This window comes from Equus przewalskii, chromosome 13 (assembly GCF_037783145.1).
Source record: "Equus przewalskii isolate Varuska chromosome 13, EquPr2, whole genome shotgun sequence".
Classification (NCBI taxonomy): Eukaryota; Metazoa; Chordata; class Mammalia; order Perissodactyla; family Equidae; genus Equus; species Equus przewalskii.
This window is the reverse complement of record NC_091843.1, coordinates 9,813,534-9,833,379: the sequence shown is the minus strand read 5'-3', so window position 1 is coordinate 9,833,379 and position 19,846 is coordinate 9,813,534. Positions and strand designations below refer to the sequence as shown.

Sequence of the window (19,846 nt, the reverse complement as noted above, 5' to 3'; positions counted from 1 at the left end):
ATGGGCACAACGAGAACTTAGAAAGAGAATCGACCAACGCCTATCTGTTGCCTACGCCGCTGCTCCATCACTCCCCTTTCCTTGTTTTCCAAAGTTACACAGATTTAAATATAAAACTTATAACACGTTTTTCAAAAAAAATAAACTCCAAATGGGCATCAGCAGATTTTAGCGTGTATTCCACTGATTTAAACAGATCATGCTAAGCTATACCATGGATCTTAAGCTAGACCTTCCAAAGGAAGGCTTCGTTGTTTTATTTAAAAACCCTTCATTACAGAACTTGGGGTCTCTGTGGGAGGAACTATGTCCTGAGAGAGTGACTCTATCTGCACACACAGAAACCCTTCTCACCAGAATCTGCCTTCTTACAAAATCTATTTAAGACTGATTTTTTTTTTTTTTTTTTTTTTTTTTGCACTGGGGAAGGAAATGGAGCTATTCAGAGGAGTATAATCTTGTTTTGGTCTGCTGGTACATAAACACAATTTCTTTTCCATGGCCCTTCAGGGTAATGATCACAGCAAATGAACCCGTGCACAAGGGAATGAGACAAATAAATATTGAATATCTATGTGCGTTAAGGACAGCGTCAGGCAATTTATGTGGGCTGCTCCTTTCATATCCACTGGTCCCTGAGAGTTACTTCTTTTCTCCTCTCTAGAGGAGGAAACTGAGGCTCGGAGTGTTGAAATGACTGCCCAGCCTCCCACAGCTGGGAGGAGGCAGAGCCCACCTCAGAACCTGGAGCTCCCTCACTCCAAAGCCCATGCCTTGTCTTCTTCAATGCTCCCTCAGTAGCAGGATAGAATAATCAGTAAAAACTTCAGATTGTGCTCATTGGGATTTTGCATGAAATAATAAGAATAGCTAACACCTCTTCAGTGCATATTATGATGTCCCCATTATTTCCTCGAACTTTCCCCCGTTTCACAGATGAGAAAGCTGAGGCTCAGGGAACTCAGATAGCTTGTCCACAGACTCACGCTGGTGAGTGGAGGAATCGGGTCTCAAATAGTCCTACCTCGGAACTCACACTTTTACTCACTAAGTTCTCCTGTCTACCTGTTCGTCCCTACAATAATAACTTGTAAAATGAGAAGCCCCCAGGGTCCCTATAACTCTTCATTTTATAGACTAGGAAACTGAGGCTGGTCTACGGACTTGCCCCAGGCACAGAGATCATCAGAAGCAGAGCTGGAATGGGTCCTTGTACCTCTCTGCGAGAGAGAGGGTAGCTCTGAGTCACCCAATCAGGGCAGCCTGGACTCTCCCTGGAGGCCTCCCTCATTGCTCCTCATGTTCACCCTTCCTGTTCCATGGGCCTCATAGCTTGTCTGGGGCACACATTCAAACATATTGGAGGGGGATTGTACAGGCCAAGTTGTGGTTTCAGCTTTCAAATAACTAAAGAAATGTCCCACCCCTACCCTACCCACAACATGAGTTTACAATCGTCGGTCTACACTAACTAGCAGCCACTTCTCACCCCACCTCCTTCTCCAGGCACTCAAACATAGCTTGAGACATCAGCTGAGCTCAGCCTTAAGATGAAAAGGGATCTTCCAAGCTGAAAGTGACTTCCTTATCTCTTTCCTTCTACTGCTCTGATTAAGTCTCCTCCTTCGTGTCTTCATGGCCACAGCCCTCGGCGAGGCTCCCATCTCCCATAGTGGGATCATGTCCACCATCTCCTAACTTGCTTCCATGCCTCCAGCTCCCTCATCTAGGTCATCTGTACACTGCTGTGGAGAGAGCCAAGACACAAGATCGACCTCAATGTTCCCCCTGGTGCACACACTTCACTAACACCCTCAGACTCCTTTAGCACAGCTCACAGGACCCTTCTAAAGTGTGACCTCTCGTTCTATCCTTTTTGCTTTCCACTACCCCACGTATATGCCCCAGGCACTCTGACCCATTTGCAGTTCCATTAAACACACTGATGGCCCTCTGATGCCTTTGCAATATGTTCCCCATTCCTGGAATGTCCTTCAACCCATGTGACCACTCCTGGTGTATTTCAAGATCTATCTTAGGTTCCCTTCCTCCCAGAAGTCTTCCCTGAATGCCATGAGAAAAATTACCTTCCTACTCCCATTGAAGTTGCACGTGCATGTGCACAGCGCTGTTGTAATTATAGCATAATTGCTTCATTTGTATATCTGACCCTCCCTTTAGAATGTGAGTGTCCTGAGGTGGGGATGCTGTCTCTTATCTTTGTAGCCTGAGTAATTAAGAAAGGCTGACACATTGTATGTATCCAGTAGCTGTTCATTAAATGAATGAAGTATTAATATTGTATGGGAACCAGGAGATGCAAACTCAAATGCCTTCATGGGCCAAGTATATATATATAGACCTACATAGCTTCCATTTCTGGTACTCGTCGTTCCTCTGTGTGGATCCAGATTTACATATGGTATTATGACCCTTCTGACTGAAGGACTTTCTTTAACATTTGTTGTCATGTAGGTCAGCTGGTAATGAATTCTTTCAGATTTTGTGTGTCTGAAAAAGTCTCTATTTTGCCTTTATTTCTGAAAGGTGTTTTGCTGGGTATTGAACTCCAGGTTGATGATTTTTCCTTCAGTGCTTTGAAACACCCTTCCACTATCTTCTCACTTGCACTGTTTCTGATGAGAAATCTGCTGTCATCCTCATCTGTTCTTCTGTACGTAATATGTCTTTTTCCTCTGACTGCTTTTAAGATTTTCTCTTTATCATTGGTTTTGAGCAATTCGATTATTTTGTACCTTGGGCTATGATGTATCTGGTAGTTTCCTGCCAGTTTCTTGGGCTTGGAGTTTGTTGAGCCTCTTGGATCTGTGGGCTTATCATTTTCATCCAACTTGGACAATTTTCAGCCACTATTTCTTCAAATATTTTACATCTGTCTCTCCAACTCCCTCTCCACATGCACACTCTTTCCTCTCCTTTGGAGTTTAATTCCACATGTATTAAGCTGCCCTACAAGTTCCCTGATGCTCTTTTCATTGTTTTATTTTAATTGTTTCCTCTCTGTGTTTCATTTTGGATAGTTTCCACTGCTGCATCTTCATGTTTACTAACACTTTCTTCTGCAGGGTCTAATCTGCTGTTATTTGGGTATGTAGTTAAGTTACTTGGAAACAGTTTGATTTTTTTTTTTCAGTTTTTCTCTTAAGACTCGCTAGGCAGGACCAGAGCAGTTTTAGACTAGGGCTAATTATTCCCCTACTGAGGCAAGGTCCTTCTGTGCACTCTACCCAATGACTGTGAATCTGGAGTTTTTCCAGTCTGCCTGGTAGAAACAGACACCATTTCTGGCCCTGTGACTGGCTGCTGTTTCCTAAGATCCTGTTGGGTGGTTCTTTGGGGGTAGTCTCCTTATATACATGCACTGATCAGCACTCTGCTGAAGAGGGACCCTCTGCAGTTGTCCAGGACATTTACTCATGCAGCTCTCTCCTCTCAGGTACCCCTTGAATGAACTCTAGACTCCTTGACCCTCAGCTGTCTCTTCAACTCAAGGAGTTCACTAGACTCCACCTGTGTACGCTGTTCCTTGTGCCAAGGCCTGGAGACTCTCTCAAAGCTGTGAGAGATCACCTCATTTGTTTTCCATGTCTTAGTATCTGATGTCCAGTGTCTTGAAAACTGCTGCTTCATGTATTCTGTCTGGTTATTTGGTTGCTTCAGATGGGAGGTAAATCTGGACTCTATTACTTCTTGTTGGTCAGAAAGCCAAAGTCTCCATGCATATGATATGAATGGTTGATGCACCTTAAGATAATCCCTTAGGAAGTGGTGGACCATGTGAAGTGGGGAGCACAAAGCCCATCTAAACAGGGTGGCAGATACTCAGATCCAGCTGAATGTTCCCACAACAGACTATGAGCCCTGGATTACCACATCTTCCATTTGTTTCTAGAAAAGCTGGAGTTTCTGGAAGATTTCTTCATTTTAAAACATTATGTTGACCAAACTTAACATGTCTGCGAGTTGGCTTTGCCCACCTGCCACCAAATCTGATCTGTGTGTTAAGGTCTCTCCTTTACATAGACCTGTGATCCTTTTCTAGAGAATCACCGTTCTGTACTCATAGAAACTTTCTGTATCAAATGTGTCACATAAAACTGATATTTCTAGCTGCTTTTGATAAATTTAAAGATTGGGCAGCATTGGGTCCACATTGACTGGAGCTAAGTAGGTGCTCATTTCTTTGGATGGAGAATATGTTTCTAATTTGCCACAATCTCCACTACTCCTTATTGTTTCACCAACAATGACACTTTGTGGTGATTACCTTTTTTATCATCATAATTGTGCCATTATTTTTCTTATAGTGAAGAAATATTTCCCCATAACCATGTTTTATTCAAAGGTGGTAAAATGAAAGCAAAATTGATAGGGCTTTGTATTTCTCAACCTGGCCCATTTTGCACATTTATATCACCTGCCTGGCTCCTGTAAACATTTGAGTATGAGAGACTTTTACTAGAGGGATGGAAAACACATCGCATGATATGCACAATGCAGCTTCCCATTTCAGCACCCATGTCAGACATCAGTAATGGATCATGCCCACCTTTCCCTAGGACTCTTCTCAACACAACGCCCCTGACAGACATTCCCAAGCAGTTAGTACTGGCAGACAAAATGATGTCCATTGCCACCCTTCATCTGGGCCAACTCATTTTACTGAGCTGAAAACTAAGGTCCAGAAAACATAAGCTATCACTGAGTCGGTGATGACACCATGATGAAACCTCAGGTCTCTTGATTTTGGTGCTATTTTCACAGGCCCAAACCACCCCACTTGGGAGAGAGGAAATGAAAACATGGTCCAGAGTCAGGCTTCTCTTTGGCAAGAGCAGCCAACACACCAACTTGCCTAGTCTGTTACTTCCTTTTCCTCATAACTTCTCTTCCCCACCCCCTGCCCTTGCCGTCACCCTTCCTGCGCGCTTTCCTATTTCAAACCAACAGTGATAGATAACTGACTCAGCTCCCCCTGGATTACTCCCCATTCCAACCTCTCTTTGCTCCCCAAACCACCCAAGCAATCAGGGGGGATACTTACGGCACCCGGAGCTTAGGGAACTTCTGGATGTCATTTTCTGTCAGATTCTGAAATGAAGACACAGGCAAGTTACAACCCACAAGAAGGGGTCTTGGCCAGGTGAATAGAGCACGAAACAATAGAGAGTGGTGGGGACTGCAGCAAACTGAAGAGTGCACCCATACCTACCTACCCAAAGTAAGCAGCTTCTAGATGTTGCATAAAAGCCTGTGGGCCTGGTGTTGCCAGATCTACTTCTTCAAAGGGAATCCTAAATTCTAGATATTGGGTGAAGTTACCCAAGTTCTAGATATTAACAAAAGATTTAACTTAAGAAAACAAATACTATGAGAGCTAAATTGTGGGACCAAAGAGAAGTTGTTTTGTGGGCGGCATTTGGCCATGTTGGGACGTCTCCCCTGGGATCTCATCCCAGACCTCAGGCCCCTCTCAGTCTCTGTATGGGGCACCTGTGAGAAGCCAGCCTGGAGAAGGAATCTGTGCCTCTTATGCCACCATCACACCCCAAAAGCCTCCTTAATCAGAGTTATTGGTAGAATTCTCTAGATGTGGGGCTACAATAAAGAGACTTTCCTGAGGGAACTGAGGGGAAAGGGGAAAGAAACTCGTATTTGTGAAGAACTGACTGTGGCCTCTGCTTACAGCACCTTAACTAAGCCTCACGTCAACGTGTAGTGTAGGAACTGTCAGTGTTCCCATTTCACAGGGAAGAAAGCTGAGGTTCAGGGATGTTCAGGGAATTCAAGCTTCTAGGTGACAGAGCTGGGGCTGGAGCCTTGCTCTGTGGCCTCCAGTCTATTTTTCTCCTCCAAGCATCCATCGTCCCTGTCCAAGCCCTTTGAGGGTCCAGGTGGCCTATGTTGAAGGGGACATGGGAGGGGAGGCTGAAAGAAGAAGGCATCTTGGAAGGAGGAGGGGCGGTAGGGGGGCCAATATTGGGAACAGAAAAGAGTGTGGGCACACTTTCCATAGACCCAATGCTGAGCCAGAGAAGGGGTTCCACTGACATTCTAATTACAGCCAGAAGGCTGGGTGCTTATGGTGGGAGCTCTGGAGGCAGACAGGCTGGGTTTGAATCTTAGTTCACTTAGCAGCTGTCTGATTTGGGGCACACACTTAGCCTCTCTGAGCCTCAGTTCCCTTATCTGTAAAATGGGGATCATTATAATAATAGTGGCCACCTTTCAAGGGTCGTGAGGCTAGAACGAGATGGTGTATATCATGTGCTTGGCGTCCTGCCGGACACATCCCATGTGAGTGAGAAACAGGGGAATTAGATGAGTGATTACTACCCCAGGGGAGCGGCTGGGGTCTGGCCAGCTCTCAGAGGTCAGTGTCTTTACTTTTCCCACTCTGGACTGGGAGCTGCCCGGCAGGATGTTTGCTGCCCCCTGGGAAGAGCTGGGCACGCTTCCCTTTGAGCCCAGCCGACACTGGGGCTGGGGCACCTTAGCAATGTGCTTGCTGGACTCATCTGTTCCAGCTCTTAGGAGCAGTGTCTGACCCAGTCCTCATACCAGACCACCTACGGCCGGGTTGGGGCAGGAGTCTGCCAAGAGTCCTGAGAGAATCAGGCTTTTGGTCAAGCTTCTTAATATCTTCTTCTTTTTTTTTTTTTTTTAACATCACTGAGTAGTGGCTTCTCCTCCTTCCAGAACAAGCCCCTCTCAGGGACGTGCTGTGACTCATATTCAGTGTGTGGCATGACCTGTGAGGACTTCCTGGGGACTGCCCAAGGGACGATAGCTGAGTACTGGGAGCTGGCTGCCGCCTTCTGTTTTGCTGAGTTGAGGACATAAGCTCAGGGAATTTGGGGACGAGAGTGAAGTAGAAGGTAGGCGTGAGCATGGCCAGAGACACAGAGGAACAGGATGTTAGCAAAAAGAAAAGCCTTCAGAACAGGGACAGGAACTGAAAGGAAAGGTAAGAGAGGTTTAAACAGGATTTTTGGAGAGTTTTGCTGTGTCCTCTACCTCCTTCAAAACCCGGCTGCAAACTCTGGTTACTCGTACGATGGCTGGAGTGAGACAGGTGGCTTTGCAGGAGTATGTTTATATGCTGAGGGTGACCTCAAGAGGGGCAGGAGAGGGAAGAGAGTGGCAAATTGGCCTTGCCAGGAGAGGCAATATGGCAGACGCCGCTGCTCGCCGCCCAAGATCCACCCTCTCTTTCACCCTTACTGGCAAGACCTGGATTTTGTGCAGGGCAGTAAATGTGCCCAATTCAAAATATTTGACACCCTCGACTCCCCTGCAGATGGCTGAGGTCACAGGACTGAGTTGCGGCTGGTGAGTTCTAACCTGAAGGCTACAGGACAGAGCTTCTGGAAAAGTTGCCCTGAAAACAAGGGGCGATGCATTCCCCACGCACTTTTGCACCTTCCCCTCCTTACCCCCACCCCCAACCTGAATGCAGATGTGTTGCCTAGAGATGGAGTAGCCATCTTGCACACACTAGCACAGAAGCCACGGGCTTTTTCCAGGGGCCAGATGGGGCCTTGATGACTTCCTTCAGCGGCTCACCAGCCCCCAGCGCCCACCTCTAGATGTCTTATCACTTAAGAAGGATAAACCCCTAGTTGGTTAAGCCACTGTGGTTTCTGTTACAGGAGGCCACACGCCTTCCTAACTGACACAGGTTCTGAGCACATTTCCTCCTCTTCTTCAACTTTCTGGAAGCATAGCAACCCCATTCCCCACCAGACGAGTTCCCACCCTTCTCTTTGGAAAACAAAAATGGCAGCAAAACAGATTCACGGGAGCTGCTGTCTCCTACACTGAGGAAGAAGGAAAGGCTGGACGGAAGGAAGGAAGGATGACAGACTAGGGCCTTCCGCTTCTGCCTTCAACGGCAGAATGGTCCTGGATATTATCAAACAGATGAGAAATTAGAGCTCAGATCAGAGCTTAAATTGTACCCAGAGCCCCTGGGGTGGGAGTGCGTTTCAGCTGAAGTTACCTCTAAACATGCCAGTTGCTAGGCCAGGCCCCAGGTTCTGCTCCCTGCTCTCGTGGGTCCTAACATCCCTCTTTCCACTTCCTCCTTTGCATATAATGAGCAGAGCACGCAGTCTTCTCTCAGGGCCTGACAGGTCCCAGATATTGGAGCAGAGGAGACAAAGCTGCTTGGAAACCGTCTCTCCATCAAGGAAACAACCCCGACCTAACAGGCACGAAGCTTGCACGGGGAGTGTTGGGGGAACTCACAGAGCTGGAAGGGACTGTCAACTGCTATGACCCAGCCCGACGTGCTCACGCTCAGTTAGTAGAGGAAGGAGCAGGGGGAGGCTCAGAGAGGCAAGTGCTTGTTCAAGGTGACTCAGGCCATCAGAGCCGCAACCAGGACCGTCCTCAAGAAAAATGTCTTACTCCCTTTCCACTCAGCCCTGCTAAGTGTCTTCTCAGTGCTGGAGGCACCAGAAGGAAACATCCACATTCAGCAGTAATTTGCAAGAACAGCAACAACAACAACTCTAGGACTTCTATCAGCTCAAAGCTCAGTATGAAGAAATAGGATCATAAAAACCACGCAGTGTTAGATTAAATTACATGTGTGCTTGAGTCCAATTACTAGGGGCACGACGTCGAACAAATCACATCACAGCTCTGTACACGTTTCCTCAATTGCAAATGAGGTGGTTGGAGCCTTTCTGAAATAAAACAAGCTTCTGGAAGGCAGAAATCGCATCTTTATCATCTCTATATTCCCAACACGTGGCACGGGCCAGTGTGTAAAAGGAGCTTAGGAAAACGCTTGTCAAGGGAAGGGCTGGGTGAATGAAGGAATGATTTAGGGGGGACGGTGAATAAACACGTCTTCCACGGCACATGAAAGCAAAACTCAGACCAAAGCATCACAAGCTTGGTCTCAGCATGAGACTTCAAAGCTGCCCAGAAAGGGACAGATGATTATGGGTCGTAGTGAGCTCACCATTGCTGAAGGAATTCAAGCAGATGTCAGTGGCAGAGATGCAGTATAGGGAATGGATTGGCGTGCTGGTGGAAAGCTAGAGCACATGACATGTCTGGCCCCTTCCAACCCAGTTCCCTCGCTGCTGCTGACCAGGCCTTGCAGGGAAACCAGCTTAGTTGCTCTTCTCACTTCAAATCAAACTGGGAACATCTACCCCATAGACCTTCGAAGTCTTGTTCCCACTTCTTTTGTAAAGGGTGAAGAAACGTGATCAGAAGAATGGATTGTCGCAGTCGGGTCTCTCTTCCCCATAGGCAAAGGTGTCATTTCAGGGGAAATGATCAGATGATCCCCAGCCACTCCCCAATCCTCTCTCCCCACCGTTAGAGCCACCTCCCTTTTCACTTAATGACTTAGTCCTTAATACACGACTGCATATTAGTCTCATGCTTAGAGCTTTTAGCAATTAATGGAGTGGAGAGAGCCATGTCACTGCGTGTTTACTCGGCACAAAACCAACTATGTGACTTTAGTAGAGAGAAAGAGGGATGTAATTGAAATAACGAGGGTGGTTCCACCGTTTATTCCACTCAGTGAGTACGCACCCCAAAATGAAAGGAGGGAAAAAAGAATCTTCTATTCTCTCATCTGGTCTTTTTTTCTCCTTAGTTTTCTCAAGGTATGGATGGCATTTGAGCAGATTTTCAAGGTGTGTGTGTGTAACTCTACTTGGATTCCTCCTTATACTTTGACTTTAGAATGTGCCTTTTATCAGTGAAGGATCTGGGAGCTATCCTAAATAGCAGGATCCTGAGAGGTGATGAGAGAGGGGTTCATACAAAACTTCTGAAGAAGGCAAAGGGCTGCATGGGGATCCTGAAGACAGGCATTGGCCCTGGACAGCCCTAGGGCCAGGGTAGACCAGTTGTCCCTGCACCATTAGCTAAAGTACAGAACAGCTTGGGTCTCAATGTGTTAAACTGGCCCCTCACTTACCAAAAACCGTGGCCCGTCGATGTGATGCTTTTTCACTGCCTTTTCGCAGTCCTTGTAGTTCAGCTGCAAACAGGACGGAAAGGTGCTGTCAGCGGCAGGCAGACTCATGGCCTTGGTTCCCCTCCCTTGCCTGCCCCAGAAGCTTAGCAATTTGTGGTATTGTGGCTAGCCAGACTCCCCCTTCCCTCCCCTGTTAACAGAGGGGCCCCGGCCCCACCTCAGCCCTGCTTTCACCAGCCCCTTGGGACTCTTGAGAAGGAGAAACTGCCTCAGTCTAAGGCTGTGGGGCCAAACCCTACAGAAAGACAGTGCCTTCAAGGCCACAAAGGGCTAGGCATATGCTCCCTGGGCACATAGAGCAGCTGAAAAGAAGAAAATAAATAGCATCCATCGTCTCGCCACCCGAAGACAACCTCGGTGAAAGAACATTGAGATGTGCTTCTTTCAGTGCTTTTCTCTAAGCACATTTCTAAACACAATTGAGCTTATGATTTATATTCAATCTTGTTATCCCAACTTTTTCTTTTAAAATTACCCTAAAATGAAAACATTAATGTTGCCTCATATTGTTGGAAACTTACTTTAAATGTTATTATAATTTAATTTCCTTAATGCTGAACATTTAGGTTGTTTACCAAACTGCTGTTCCAATAATGATAATAGAAACTCTAATAACTATTGGATGCTCGTTGTATGGCGGGCACCGTGCTAAGTATTTAAACCGATCTTCCGTCATTAATCCTCACATTTTTCAGACAGAGTCCAAGGTGCAGAAAGTTAAGTAACTTTCATGAGGTTCCATGGGTAGCAGGTGACAGAGGTGACAATTAGGCTTCAGAACAGGCTGGAACGTCTCTGTCAGGAATGTTCTCTTTTTTTTGTTAATAACGATAGAACTTCCGTACAGTAAGTAGGGTGACCAAATTTAAGTGCAGCTTAACAAACCACCCAGATCAAAATAGAGAACAGCATGGATGTTCTTTTGCATACAGTTTTTTTCCTTCTGTTTTAGATAAATTGCTCGAGCTAGATTCTCAGAATAGAGTCATAGGATCAACAGGATGACGGTTTTTAGGATCTTGGTTGCCTTCCCAAAGAGTTTCATCAGCCGACAGCTGTAGCAGGAGCCCATCCTGCCTTGCCGTCCGCAGCACTAGCATTTGCACTGGAAACATCTCTAAATTTGATGTTTCGGGCTGGATATTTGTCCTGGAGAATTCTAGGCTCCCATCACGTGTGAGTCTCAGTTTGTGGCAGCCTTCTTTTGGGGAAAATTTAAAATCAGGGTCTTTTCTTATGGCCAACAAATCTAAAAAGTGAATACAATTGTTGCAACCTCTTGGCTTGAAAGGGTGGGATGAATGTTAGAAAGCTTGGGGAAAGCAGATGCAGAGGGCAGTGCAGAAAGCAAGTGTCTGAGGAGCCCTTAGCATCCCTGTCCTCTCCACGCAGGGGCTGGAAATGGTTCTTGGGATATTCAACTGCCTTTAACTCATCATTTTCACTGTTATCATTATCAGACGAATCTCTGATTTTGCAAAGTGCTGATTTCGACTCTAGACAGATAGACAGCCCTGCAGACTGGGGCCTGCCTAGAAGTTTGATTCTGACCCAGTAGCGTCTGGGTCTGGAGGCTAGAGTCTGTATTTTTAGCAAATACTTAGATGATTCTTATGAGCACCCAGCTTTGGTTGTCACTGGTCTAAGGCAGGTACCTGGGGTTGTAGATGGGACAACTGAGGTCCAGAGAGGGAAAGAGATTGGCTTAAGGTCACACAGTGAGTTGGGAACACAGCTGGGATTAGAACCCATGGCTGTGAGCCAGTGCCTCTTCACTGCATGGCCCTGGGATGCTCTCCTGCCAAGTCAAAAGGAATTGGAGGGGTTAAAGAAATGTAAAAAACTTCCTCAGGGGCTTACATCCCAGACAGGGGATGAGCTTCGTGTATCTGAGACAATAAGACACAAAGGCCTGCCAGGCTGCAAGGGTGTCCCCAGCTAGGGTCCAGTTAATAGAGAAGGAAAAAAGGAACATGACAGTGAATTGGCCCCCTCTCTCTGCTGAATGCTTCACACACGTAATTTCCTTTAATTCTCCCAACAATCACATGAAGTAGTTACTGTTGGTATCTCTATTTTACTGATGAGGAAGTTGAAGCACAGAGAGGTGAAGTAACTAAGGAAAAGTCACCAAGCTAGCAGGTGGCAGAGCCAGGATTCAAACCAATGTGCGTCTGACTCCAGAGCTGGGTGGGCCTGATCCCGCTGCTTCATTAGAAATTGCCCCTGCCCCCTGCTTCTTTAAAGCAGGACATTTGATGGTTAAGATCCATCCCCAAATGACTGCGTGATCAGTTCACTTGGCATTTTCTCCCTGGGGGAACTGAGGCACTTGGGATTTGAAGGCTGTCTGGGTCTCTGGGGGGCTGGGACTTCTCAGATCATAGATTTCGCTCACTCTCTTCGTTCCTGCCATCGCTTCTTTTATACTGGGAGGGGGAACCTGTCCCAGTGCTGCGGACTTGTCCCGAGGTCTAGGGTCTCCAGGAGGAAAGCTCTCCCTTCCCCCAGCTCAGGCAGAGAGCCATCTCCCAGAATCACCCCCGACCTATAGTCCATTGCCTGGCCTGAGGGGAACTTTCCCCAGGGGCTCTTCTGTTGCTCAACTGGGCTGTGTAACTCTCCATCTCACACTGGAGAAGGCTGTCTGTGTCTCTCGGCCTGCCCCTGGCTTTCCCTCCCTATTTCTCAATTCTTTCCTCCCTTCTTTATTGAGCTAACATGCCACTTGATAGCATCTTGGCAAATTTCACCTTGTTGTCAGAGTTTATTTGGTCTACATTTAAGAGAAGTATTTAGAAACATCCTCAGAAGTCAGTTGTTCAACGATCTTTGCACCCACAATGCTGAAACCTAAGTTTATTATGAGCTTTTGGAGGGAAAAAGAACAGAAACAAGATGCACAAAAAGCAGAAAATAACAGGATCTGTGGGCTGTGCCTCTGTCATGTCACACCCAATTCAGTATTTTCACATTTTTCTTCTTTAGGTTGGGGAAGGACAGTCATGACTACAAGTACCTTGGTACTCTGTAGACCCAGGTTCAGCTAGTTTGCCCACATCGTATGCGTCCTGGGGAGCCTATTCCACCCCCAGAAAAAACAGACAGTTGACTTAGGTGACCTCTAAGGTCTTGACTTTAAAATCTCATCTTTATAATGATCTGGAGTGCCAACTGAATTTGATGCCTGCATCCGGGGGAGGGGTGTTAGAAGCTCAAATGTCCCTCACAAGACTTCTCATCCCTTGGACAGTGATAGAGGCTCCATAACTGAGTCATGTGGCTTGGGATCTGCCCAAGAAGGTGTTTGACCTGTAGTCCCACCAACAGATGACCAAGTATGTTGATCCTTGAGCATCTCTCCCAAGGCTGGAAGGCAGGACAGAAATGCTCTGCCTGGCAAACCTCCTCTTCTGTAGGGGCCTCAGTTTCTCAAGCCATAACCTAGGGCTCATGTCAGTTTTCTGGCTGCCTCATCAGACCCTCATAAAGCTCTAATGCGACTCTGTCCCATGTAAAGGCTTGACGAGCTGTCTTTCAGGGTCATGGGCATTGACTGCCCAGACACCAACTCCAGCATTATCATCACAGCCTCTCCAACCCTCCTACCCTGGCTTTTCTTTCTTCTACCCCCATGACTCCATTTCTCCCCTTTCTAGTAAGTAGCCTTGATCTTACTCGTGGTTACAGCTGTTCTGAGTCTCAGAGCATGGACTTTGAGACCAGGCAGGCGTGACTGGAATCCCGCCTCTGTCATTTGCAGTCCCTGGGGCTTTGGGCCATTCAACCTCTGAGCCCCGGGCACAACAATCCTGGAGAGTGTTAAATGGGACGGTGCCTGTAGAACACAAACTCAAACCCTGGCACGTAGTAGGTACACAGTCACTTCAGATACTCCCTTCTTTCCAGAACGCATTGCCAGGAAAGCTCAGTGGTATATGTGTGTCTACATGGCACTGGCTCAATGGTGAGGTTCCCGGGGGGTGGAAGCTCCACTGCTATCTTTTACAGCTTTCACATTCTGCCCGGACTCCATCTTCCAGCCTCTGCCCAGCCCACCGAGGGCATTGCCAGCCCTTCCACCAGCCAAAGAGCAAGACTCACCTTCTTGAAATAGTCTGCAAGGCTGTCGGAGTCCCAGGCTAGGACCTCGGAGCGAAAGGGCACGTTCTTCAACGCCATGGCTGCTCTCCCGGGCGAAGCTCACCAGCTGAGCCCCAGTGCTGCACCCATTGACCGAGATCCTCAAATCTGTGGAAAAGCGTGGAAGCGTCCTTGGCTCTTCCAACTCCCAGTCACCCTCTGGAACACCCTTGTTAGAGCAGATGTCTTTTCTGCTGTAACTAGATCCCAGAAAGCAACGGCTTCCTCCACGAACAAATATGGTCTCTTCTCAGAAAACGACTCAGCAAGTTTCCTTTACCACTTCCTCTGCTGGGCTCTAAGTAAGTAAACAAGGAAGGCTAGCTCTGGGGGCTGGAGAGACCGAGAGAGTGACAGGCTTGGTAATTCTCCACTGGCCCCAGCCACTCCAGCCCAGTGGGAGGCACGATGAAGGGGACTTCACTCCAAAGTGAGTCCAAGTACATTTCCATTAAAACTCCTGGCACCCATATGTCTACACTGCATTCCTGCTTGGCTGGGTCTTTGCAGATGAAAATCTATTTTGACGGTTGACCTAATATATAGACAATCTCCCACATCAGTGAGCCGCCAGGGGAAGGAGTGTGACCTTTTAACGCTTTCTAACCACCCCTCAGTCTCTCTCAAAAGGATGAAGTTGAGGTTGCCTTCAGTTGTCTCCGTATAATTATTAGGACAGGACTCTCGGTGAGCGAGTGAGTCAGGCACCCAGGGCTGACTAAGCGGCTGCAATGGGCAGACCTGGGCTTAATTTCTGATATGAGTGTTTCCATGCTGTGCAACCTCAGGCAAGCACTCAAATCTAGGAATCTCAGTTTCCCTACCTGTAAAATAGGAAAACAGAGGAATTGCTTCATATGCACATAAAATTTAGATGCATTCAACTAGACAAACTTGAAGGGAAAAAATTAAAAGTAAAAGGAGCCAGCCTGGTGGCACAGCGGTTAAGCTCGCACCTTCTGCTTCGGTGGTCCAGGGTTCGCCGGTTTGGATCCCAGGTGTGGACTTACCCACCACTTATCAAGTAATACTGTGGCAGGCATCCCACATATAAAGTAGAGGAAGATGGGCATGGATGTGAGCTCAGGGCCAGTCTCCTCAGCAAAAAGAGGAGGATTGGCAGCAAGTGTTAGCTCGGGGCTAATCTTCCTCAAAAAAAAAAAATTAAAATAAGAAAATAACTGTTGCTATTGACGATGCCATATATTATATTCACTATTGTTTCCATCACATATTCTATTCACCACCGCTTCCTCCATATTTTCTATCCTAAGAGCACATTCCCTGGAGTGGCCCTGAGACAGCAGGTGGGAATCTGCTGCTTTCTTAGTCTCAGACCCTGTGCTCTTTTAGTGGTCTGAGCACCTCGTTGGCAGAGGGCGAGTCCACTGTCTAAAAGCAAATATACTTGTGCAACATCGCAGCCTCTAAACGCTTCACCGCTTCATCTAGTGCTCCCTGCACATCCACACTCAGATGGCCATCTGTTTTGACGTTTGAAGAAAGGACCGAGCTCTGTTGAACTTAGTGATGCTACGTTGGTCCCTGAGGTAGTACCTTCCCAAAGCTTTTCAGGGGTTGCTTTGGTCACGCACCATTTCCATCTTATGCACAATCTAAGGAGCCCCACCATCACTGGAATGCATGGCCTCACCAGGTCGTTATGAGCTTGAATGAGATCTGCGTCTGTCCAGGCCCAGTATCTGTATAGACGTGGTCCATAAACCTGAGCTGGTGTGGTCCGCACCTCAAAGGGTGCTGGGGCATCAGTCAAGGCAGTCCAGGCAGAGCCCTCCTCACAGGGCCTGGTACCTAAGAGTTCTCAATAACCGCCATGCTCCACAGAGGACGGCCCTGCCATTCAAAAGCTCCGCCACTGGTGGGAGAGGTCACTTCAGTTTTCAAATCATCAGAACAGTGGCAAATGATAAAAAGCCATTTGAGAAGAGAAGGAGAGAGAGAAATAGCTTCCAAGTAGGGCAGTCAAAGAAGATGTCATGGAGTTAGCTGGGATTTAAGCCAGGCCTTGGAGGATGGAGCACAGGGAGGGCATCCTGGATCTGGGTGTGTTTGTGTGTGTTGGGGTGTACTTCATGAGCAAACAAAACGCAGTACACTTGTGGAAAGAAACATTCAGGATCACCCTTGAAAGCTGAAGCAATTTTTTTTAATGATGTTCATTCCTACTCAGGAGAATAAAAATCTATAGAAAAGCAGAAGTTGGAATTAAGACATAGCTAAATATTAAGCTCCATTGGAAGAATTATCCAGTAAATGTGGCCAAGATGGACAATCCATGGAGACCATTTAGAAGAGAGATACAGTACTCGAGAAATCTGGATGATGGTGATGATGACGATAAGAATCACAAATGCCACGCATGGAATGTCCTTCATATGTACCAGCGAGTGGGCTGAGAACTTTGCAGGAATTGTCTTAATTGTTGGCACTATTATCACTCCTACTTTACTGAAGGGAGAATCGAGGCTCAGAGAGGTGAAACTGCTTGCCCCCTTTCACCCAGCAAGTAGGTTGTACAACTGAGTCTCATCCAGAAGTCTCTCTGAATCCAGAGTCTCTGTCCTTTACCCCTCCACCGCCTCGAGGCTCTGAGACGTTACATAAATTACCCAAGGTGGAGCAGGGATTCAAACCCAGCTCCATCCCCAGAGCCTGTGCAGTTCCCACTCGATCAGTCTGCCTTCCAGGAAGAGCAAGTGAGGTTGTCAATTTGGACCAGTTAAGAAAAGGATACAGCACTTTCCACAAGGCATGCCTTTGGTGCCCCATCCCATGGGGCCACAAGCTCAGTCCTCAGAAAGGACAACTGGACAGGAGACAGGAGGTGACGCAAGGGGAAGCTGGTTGCTTCAGGCCTGGAGCCTTTCCTCTTCTCCAGTCTTCGGGGATTTCTCAACACTTATGAGTTTCACATCTCCCATCTCTGGCCGAGGGTTCTAGAAGCTCCAGGGACAGGGTCAGTTAGCCCCCAAAAGATGCAGGCTCATTTGGCCCAGCCACAGGATCCTTGCCTGTAAAAAGGGCAGTCATCATAGCAGCCTCCGGGTACAGCCCACAGCAGAGGGGACGCTGCGGTGACGAAGGCTGGGGCCAACCTACACCAATCCTCTAAAGAGCATTGGTCTTGGCTTCAAGGATAAAGCAGAGCAGAGAGTGGGGAGCAGGTAAGGCGCAGTGGTGTAAAGCCATGGCCTGGGTAGGAGGACCCTCTCCCATCTCTCTCTCTCCCCCAGCCTGGTGGAGAAACCCAGAACTCATGCAGGAGCAAACTGAAAGGTTAGTGGAGGCCTTCTTAGGCTTTGTAATCTGCAGCTCACTGTTAGGAAGGGAGCAAATAGTCCCCGAGTGCAATAGGAACAATGTCATGTGAGCACATGGGGTTGGGGGCTCACAGAACAGGAGCCTTAAACGTGCATCCACTGAGCTTGTGGATAAGAAAGCAGAGCTTGCAGGGTGCAATGTATCAGGTTTTTCGATCTTGGGGACAGAAAGTAGATGTAGGAGCAGCACACTGCAACCCAGAGTGGGGAATCACCCCAGTATTCCCCTTGCTGCACCCCACCCCATCCAGATGTGAAGTTCCCTCCCTTTCCCGCTAACCCACAGCAGAATCAGGGGGAGGTAACTGCCTTTCTTCGCAGCTAATTTTAGAGGTGAGGAAAACATGCAATTCATTAGAAGAGAAGTTGCAGCTTCTCTGCGTGGGGGCAGGGGAGGGAGTTTTCGCCTAGGGACCACCAGGAGAAAAGGGTGAGTAGGGACTTCAGGGGGGAGAATGTGTTGACCTTAGGAGAGAAGCCTAAGAAGTTAGAAGGTGGAGGGAGAAAGGACACATCTGGATTTGATTTGGGCAGAGGGTCTTGGACAGGGGATGGAGAAAACGATGGTAGCATGTGGCCAAGGGAGGGTGCTGACTTGGGGCACTGCGGGTGGTGGACAGAACGCCCTCGCAGGGGCTCACCCAGCCTCGCCTCCCCCAGCGCTTTATGGCTCGATGCACCACCTGAGGCTGACGTGACGTGCTGTTGAGACTTTCTTCAGGGCCTGTGTGGGTTTGCCTGGAGGGCGACCAGGAACGACAGCTTCACAGGGAGGGGACAGTTTTCCCCTCCATTCTCAGAGGCTGGCGGTGGAAGCACTGTGTGGGATCCTTTTGGATGGCAGAGGGCTCCACCAACAGGGGAGGGTGGAGCGAGGAGAGCCAGGAAGGAGTCCTGATGGCTTCCTTGGGTAGGGCAGTTCCACACACCCAGCAGCCATGCACTGAGACACAGAATTTGGTGACCCTGCCTCAGAATGGGTGTGCCAGGAGGGACAGGCCTGCCATGCAGCCGTCCCTGGATGTGCAGGGCCACCCTCACTGGTGCTCCTGGAGGCTGTGGGGTGGGAAGTAGGGGGAGGAGGTCGTGTGAACCCACAGCAACCCTTCTCCAGGCCACGCTGCCCTCTGTCCAGACAGCCACCGAGACTCTCCTCCCCACCGCCCCTCCCCCCCAACACCCCCCACCCTGTTCGGACACAGTCCTCACCTCCCCGGCCTGGGATTCGCATAAGGAAAGCATGAACCAGCTGCTGCAGGCCAGTCAGTGAGGAGCAATATTTTCCACTTCCTCAGAGCTGACAATTTCATTCTTTTCAAAATATATATATATATATTTTTTTCATCCTCTCTCTCTGTCTCTGCTGTTTTAGCTGAGGTGCCTCAAAAGTTCAAAAGTGGGTGGGAGGAAGTGCTTATTTGGACTTCCTGTCAAGCCTCCCTTCCTTGTCTGCCCTAGTTCTGACTTTGGCAGCCTACCCCCGACAGATCTGCCTCGAAGGGAAACTCCCCAGGTGCCCGCAGAGGTGGGTGGGGTGTGGGCAGGGGGCAGGAGCGGGGAGGCAGGCTTCTCAGCTTGATAGAAGAGAAAAAAACCTTGCCCCCCTCCTCCTGGGGCAAGCTGGAGAAGGGCAGAGGAGGAACGGGGTGGGTGGGTGCAGGAAAAGCAAAAGCAGTTTTCCCCACAGCCCAGCAAAGGCAAACGTGGCCTTCTCCAGCTGCTCCTTTCCAAAGAAGCGCATGTGTGACCCCAAGACGAAGCAAAGATCTGCAACAAATGAAACCAGCAGCCCAGCCCGGATCCAGTCGTTTAGAGTTCTCAGCCCTTTGATCCTCACAAAAGCCCTATGAATAGACGGCAATGCTCCCATTTTACAGAGGCTAAGAGATGGCAATTCACTTGCCCACGTTCCCACAGCTAGTAAATATGAAGCCGGAATGCCAAGGCAGGGCCAGGTGGATTTCCATCTGTTCTGTCTTATGACTTGCCCCTCCAATCTTGGCAAGTCACTTAGCTGTTGGCTTTCGGTCTGGACTTTCCTGCCTCACCTGTGGCCCTGGTGCGTGCGGCCTTCTCACTATTTCTGGAGCTCCTGATGTTGGCTGCATTACCTGCCTTGAAAATATCATTGCCCTGACCACCAGTTTACACCTGACCTTCCAGAGTTTTGACACAGACAGAGTGCATCTTCCAATACCCCGTCCTGGGAGAGGCCCCTTGTTAGGCCTCTCCTACCTTTATGCCTTGCTGTGTACGAGTGGCAGAGCTTTTCCGTGAGTGTTTTCCTGGAACAGACAATAGATTCCTTAGAATGAGTATGTTAGGGGTT

At 48.2% G+C, this 19,846-nt stretch overlaps 1 protein-coding gene and 1 long non-coding RNA gene across 3 annotated transcripts in view; both read right to left on the bottom strand.

Moving 5' to 3' along the window:
- LCP2 (lymphocyte cytosolic protein 2) overlaps positions 1 to 14,743 on the bottom strand; it is a 45,157-nt gene extending 30,414 nt beyond the window's left edge. For both annotated transcript variants that reach the window (XM_070570367.1, XM_070570368.1), the window contains exons 1-3: positions 14,138 to 14,743; positions 9,974 to 10,036; positions 5,066 to 5,112 (exon numbers count right to left, since the gene is read on the bottom strand). In XM_070570367.1, the coding sequence (XP_070426468.1) occupies positions 5,066 to 5,112; positions 9,974 to 10,036; positions 14,138 to 14,215 (188 nt within the window). In that variant the 5' untranslated portion in view covers positions 14,216 to 14,743. The remainder of the gene's footprint in view (positions 1 to 5,065; positions 5,113 to 9,973; positions 10,037 to 14,137) is intronic.
- Positions 14,744 to 16,321: 1,578 nt separating this feature from the next.
- LOC139075256 (uncharacterized) lies at positions 16,322 to 18,860 on the bottom strand. The gene is made up of 2 exons (XR_011525459.1): positions 18,727 to 18,860; positions 16,322 to 17,208 (listed from the first exon to the last, which is right to left on the bottom strand). It is a non-coding gene; the product is annotated as an uncharacterized lncRNA (long non-coding RNA).
- Positions 18,861 to 19,846: the final 986 nt, after the last annotated feature.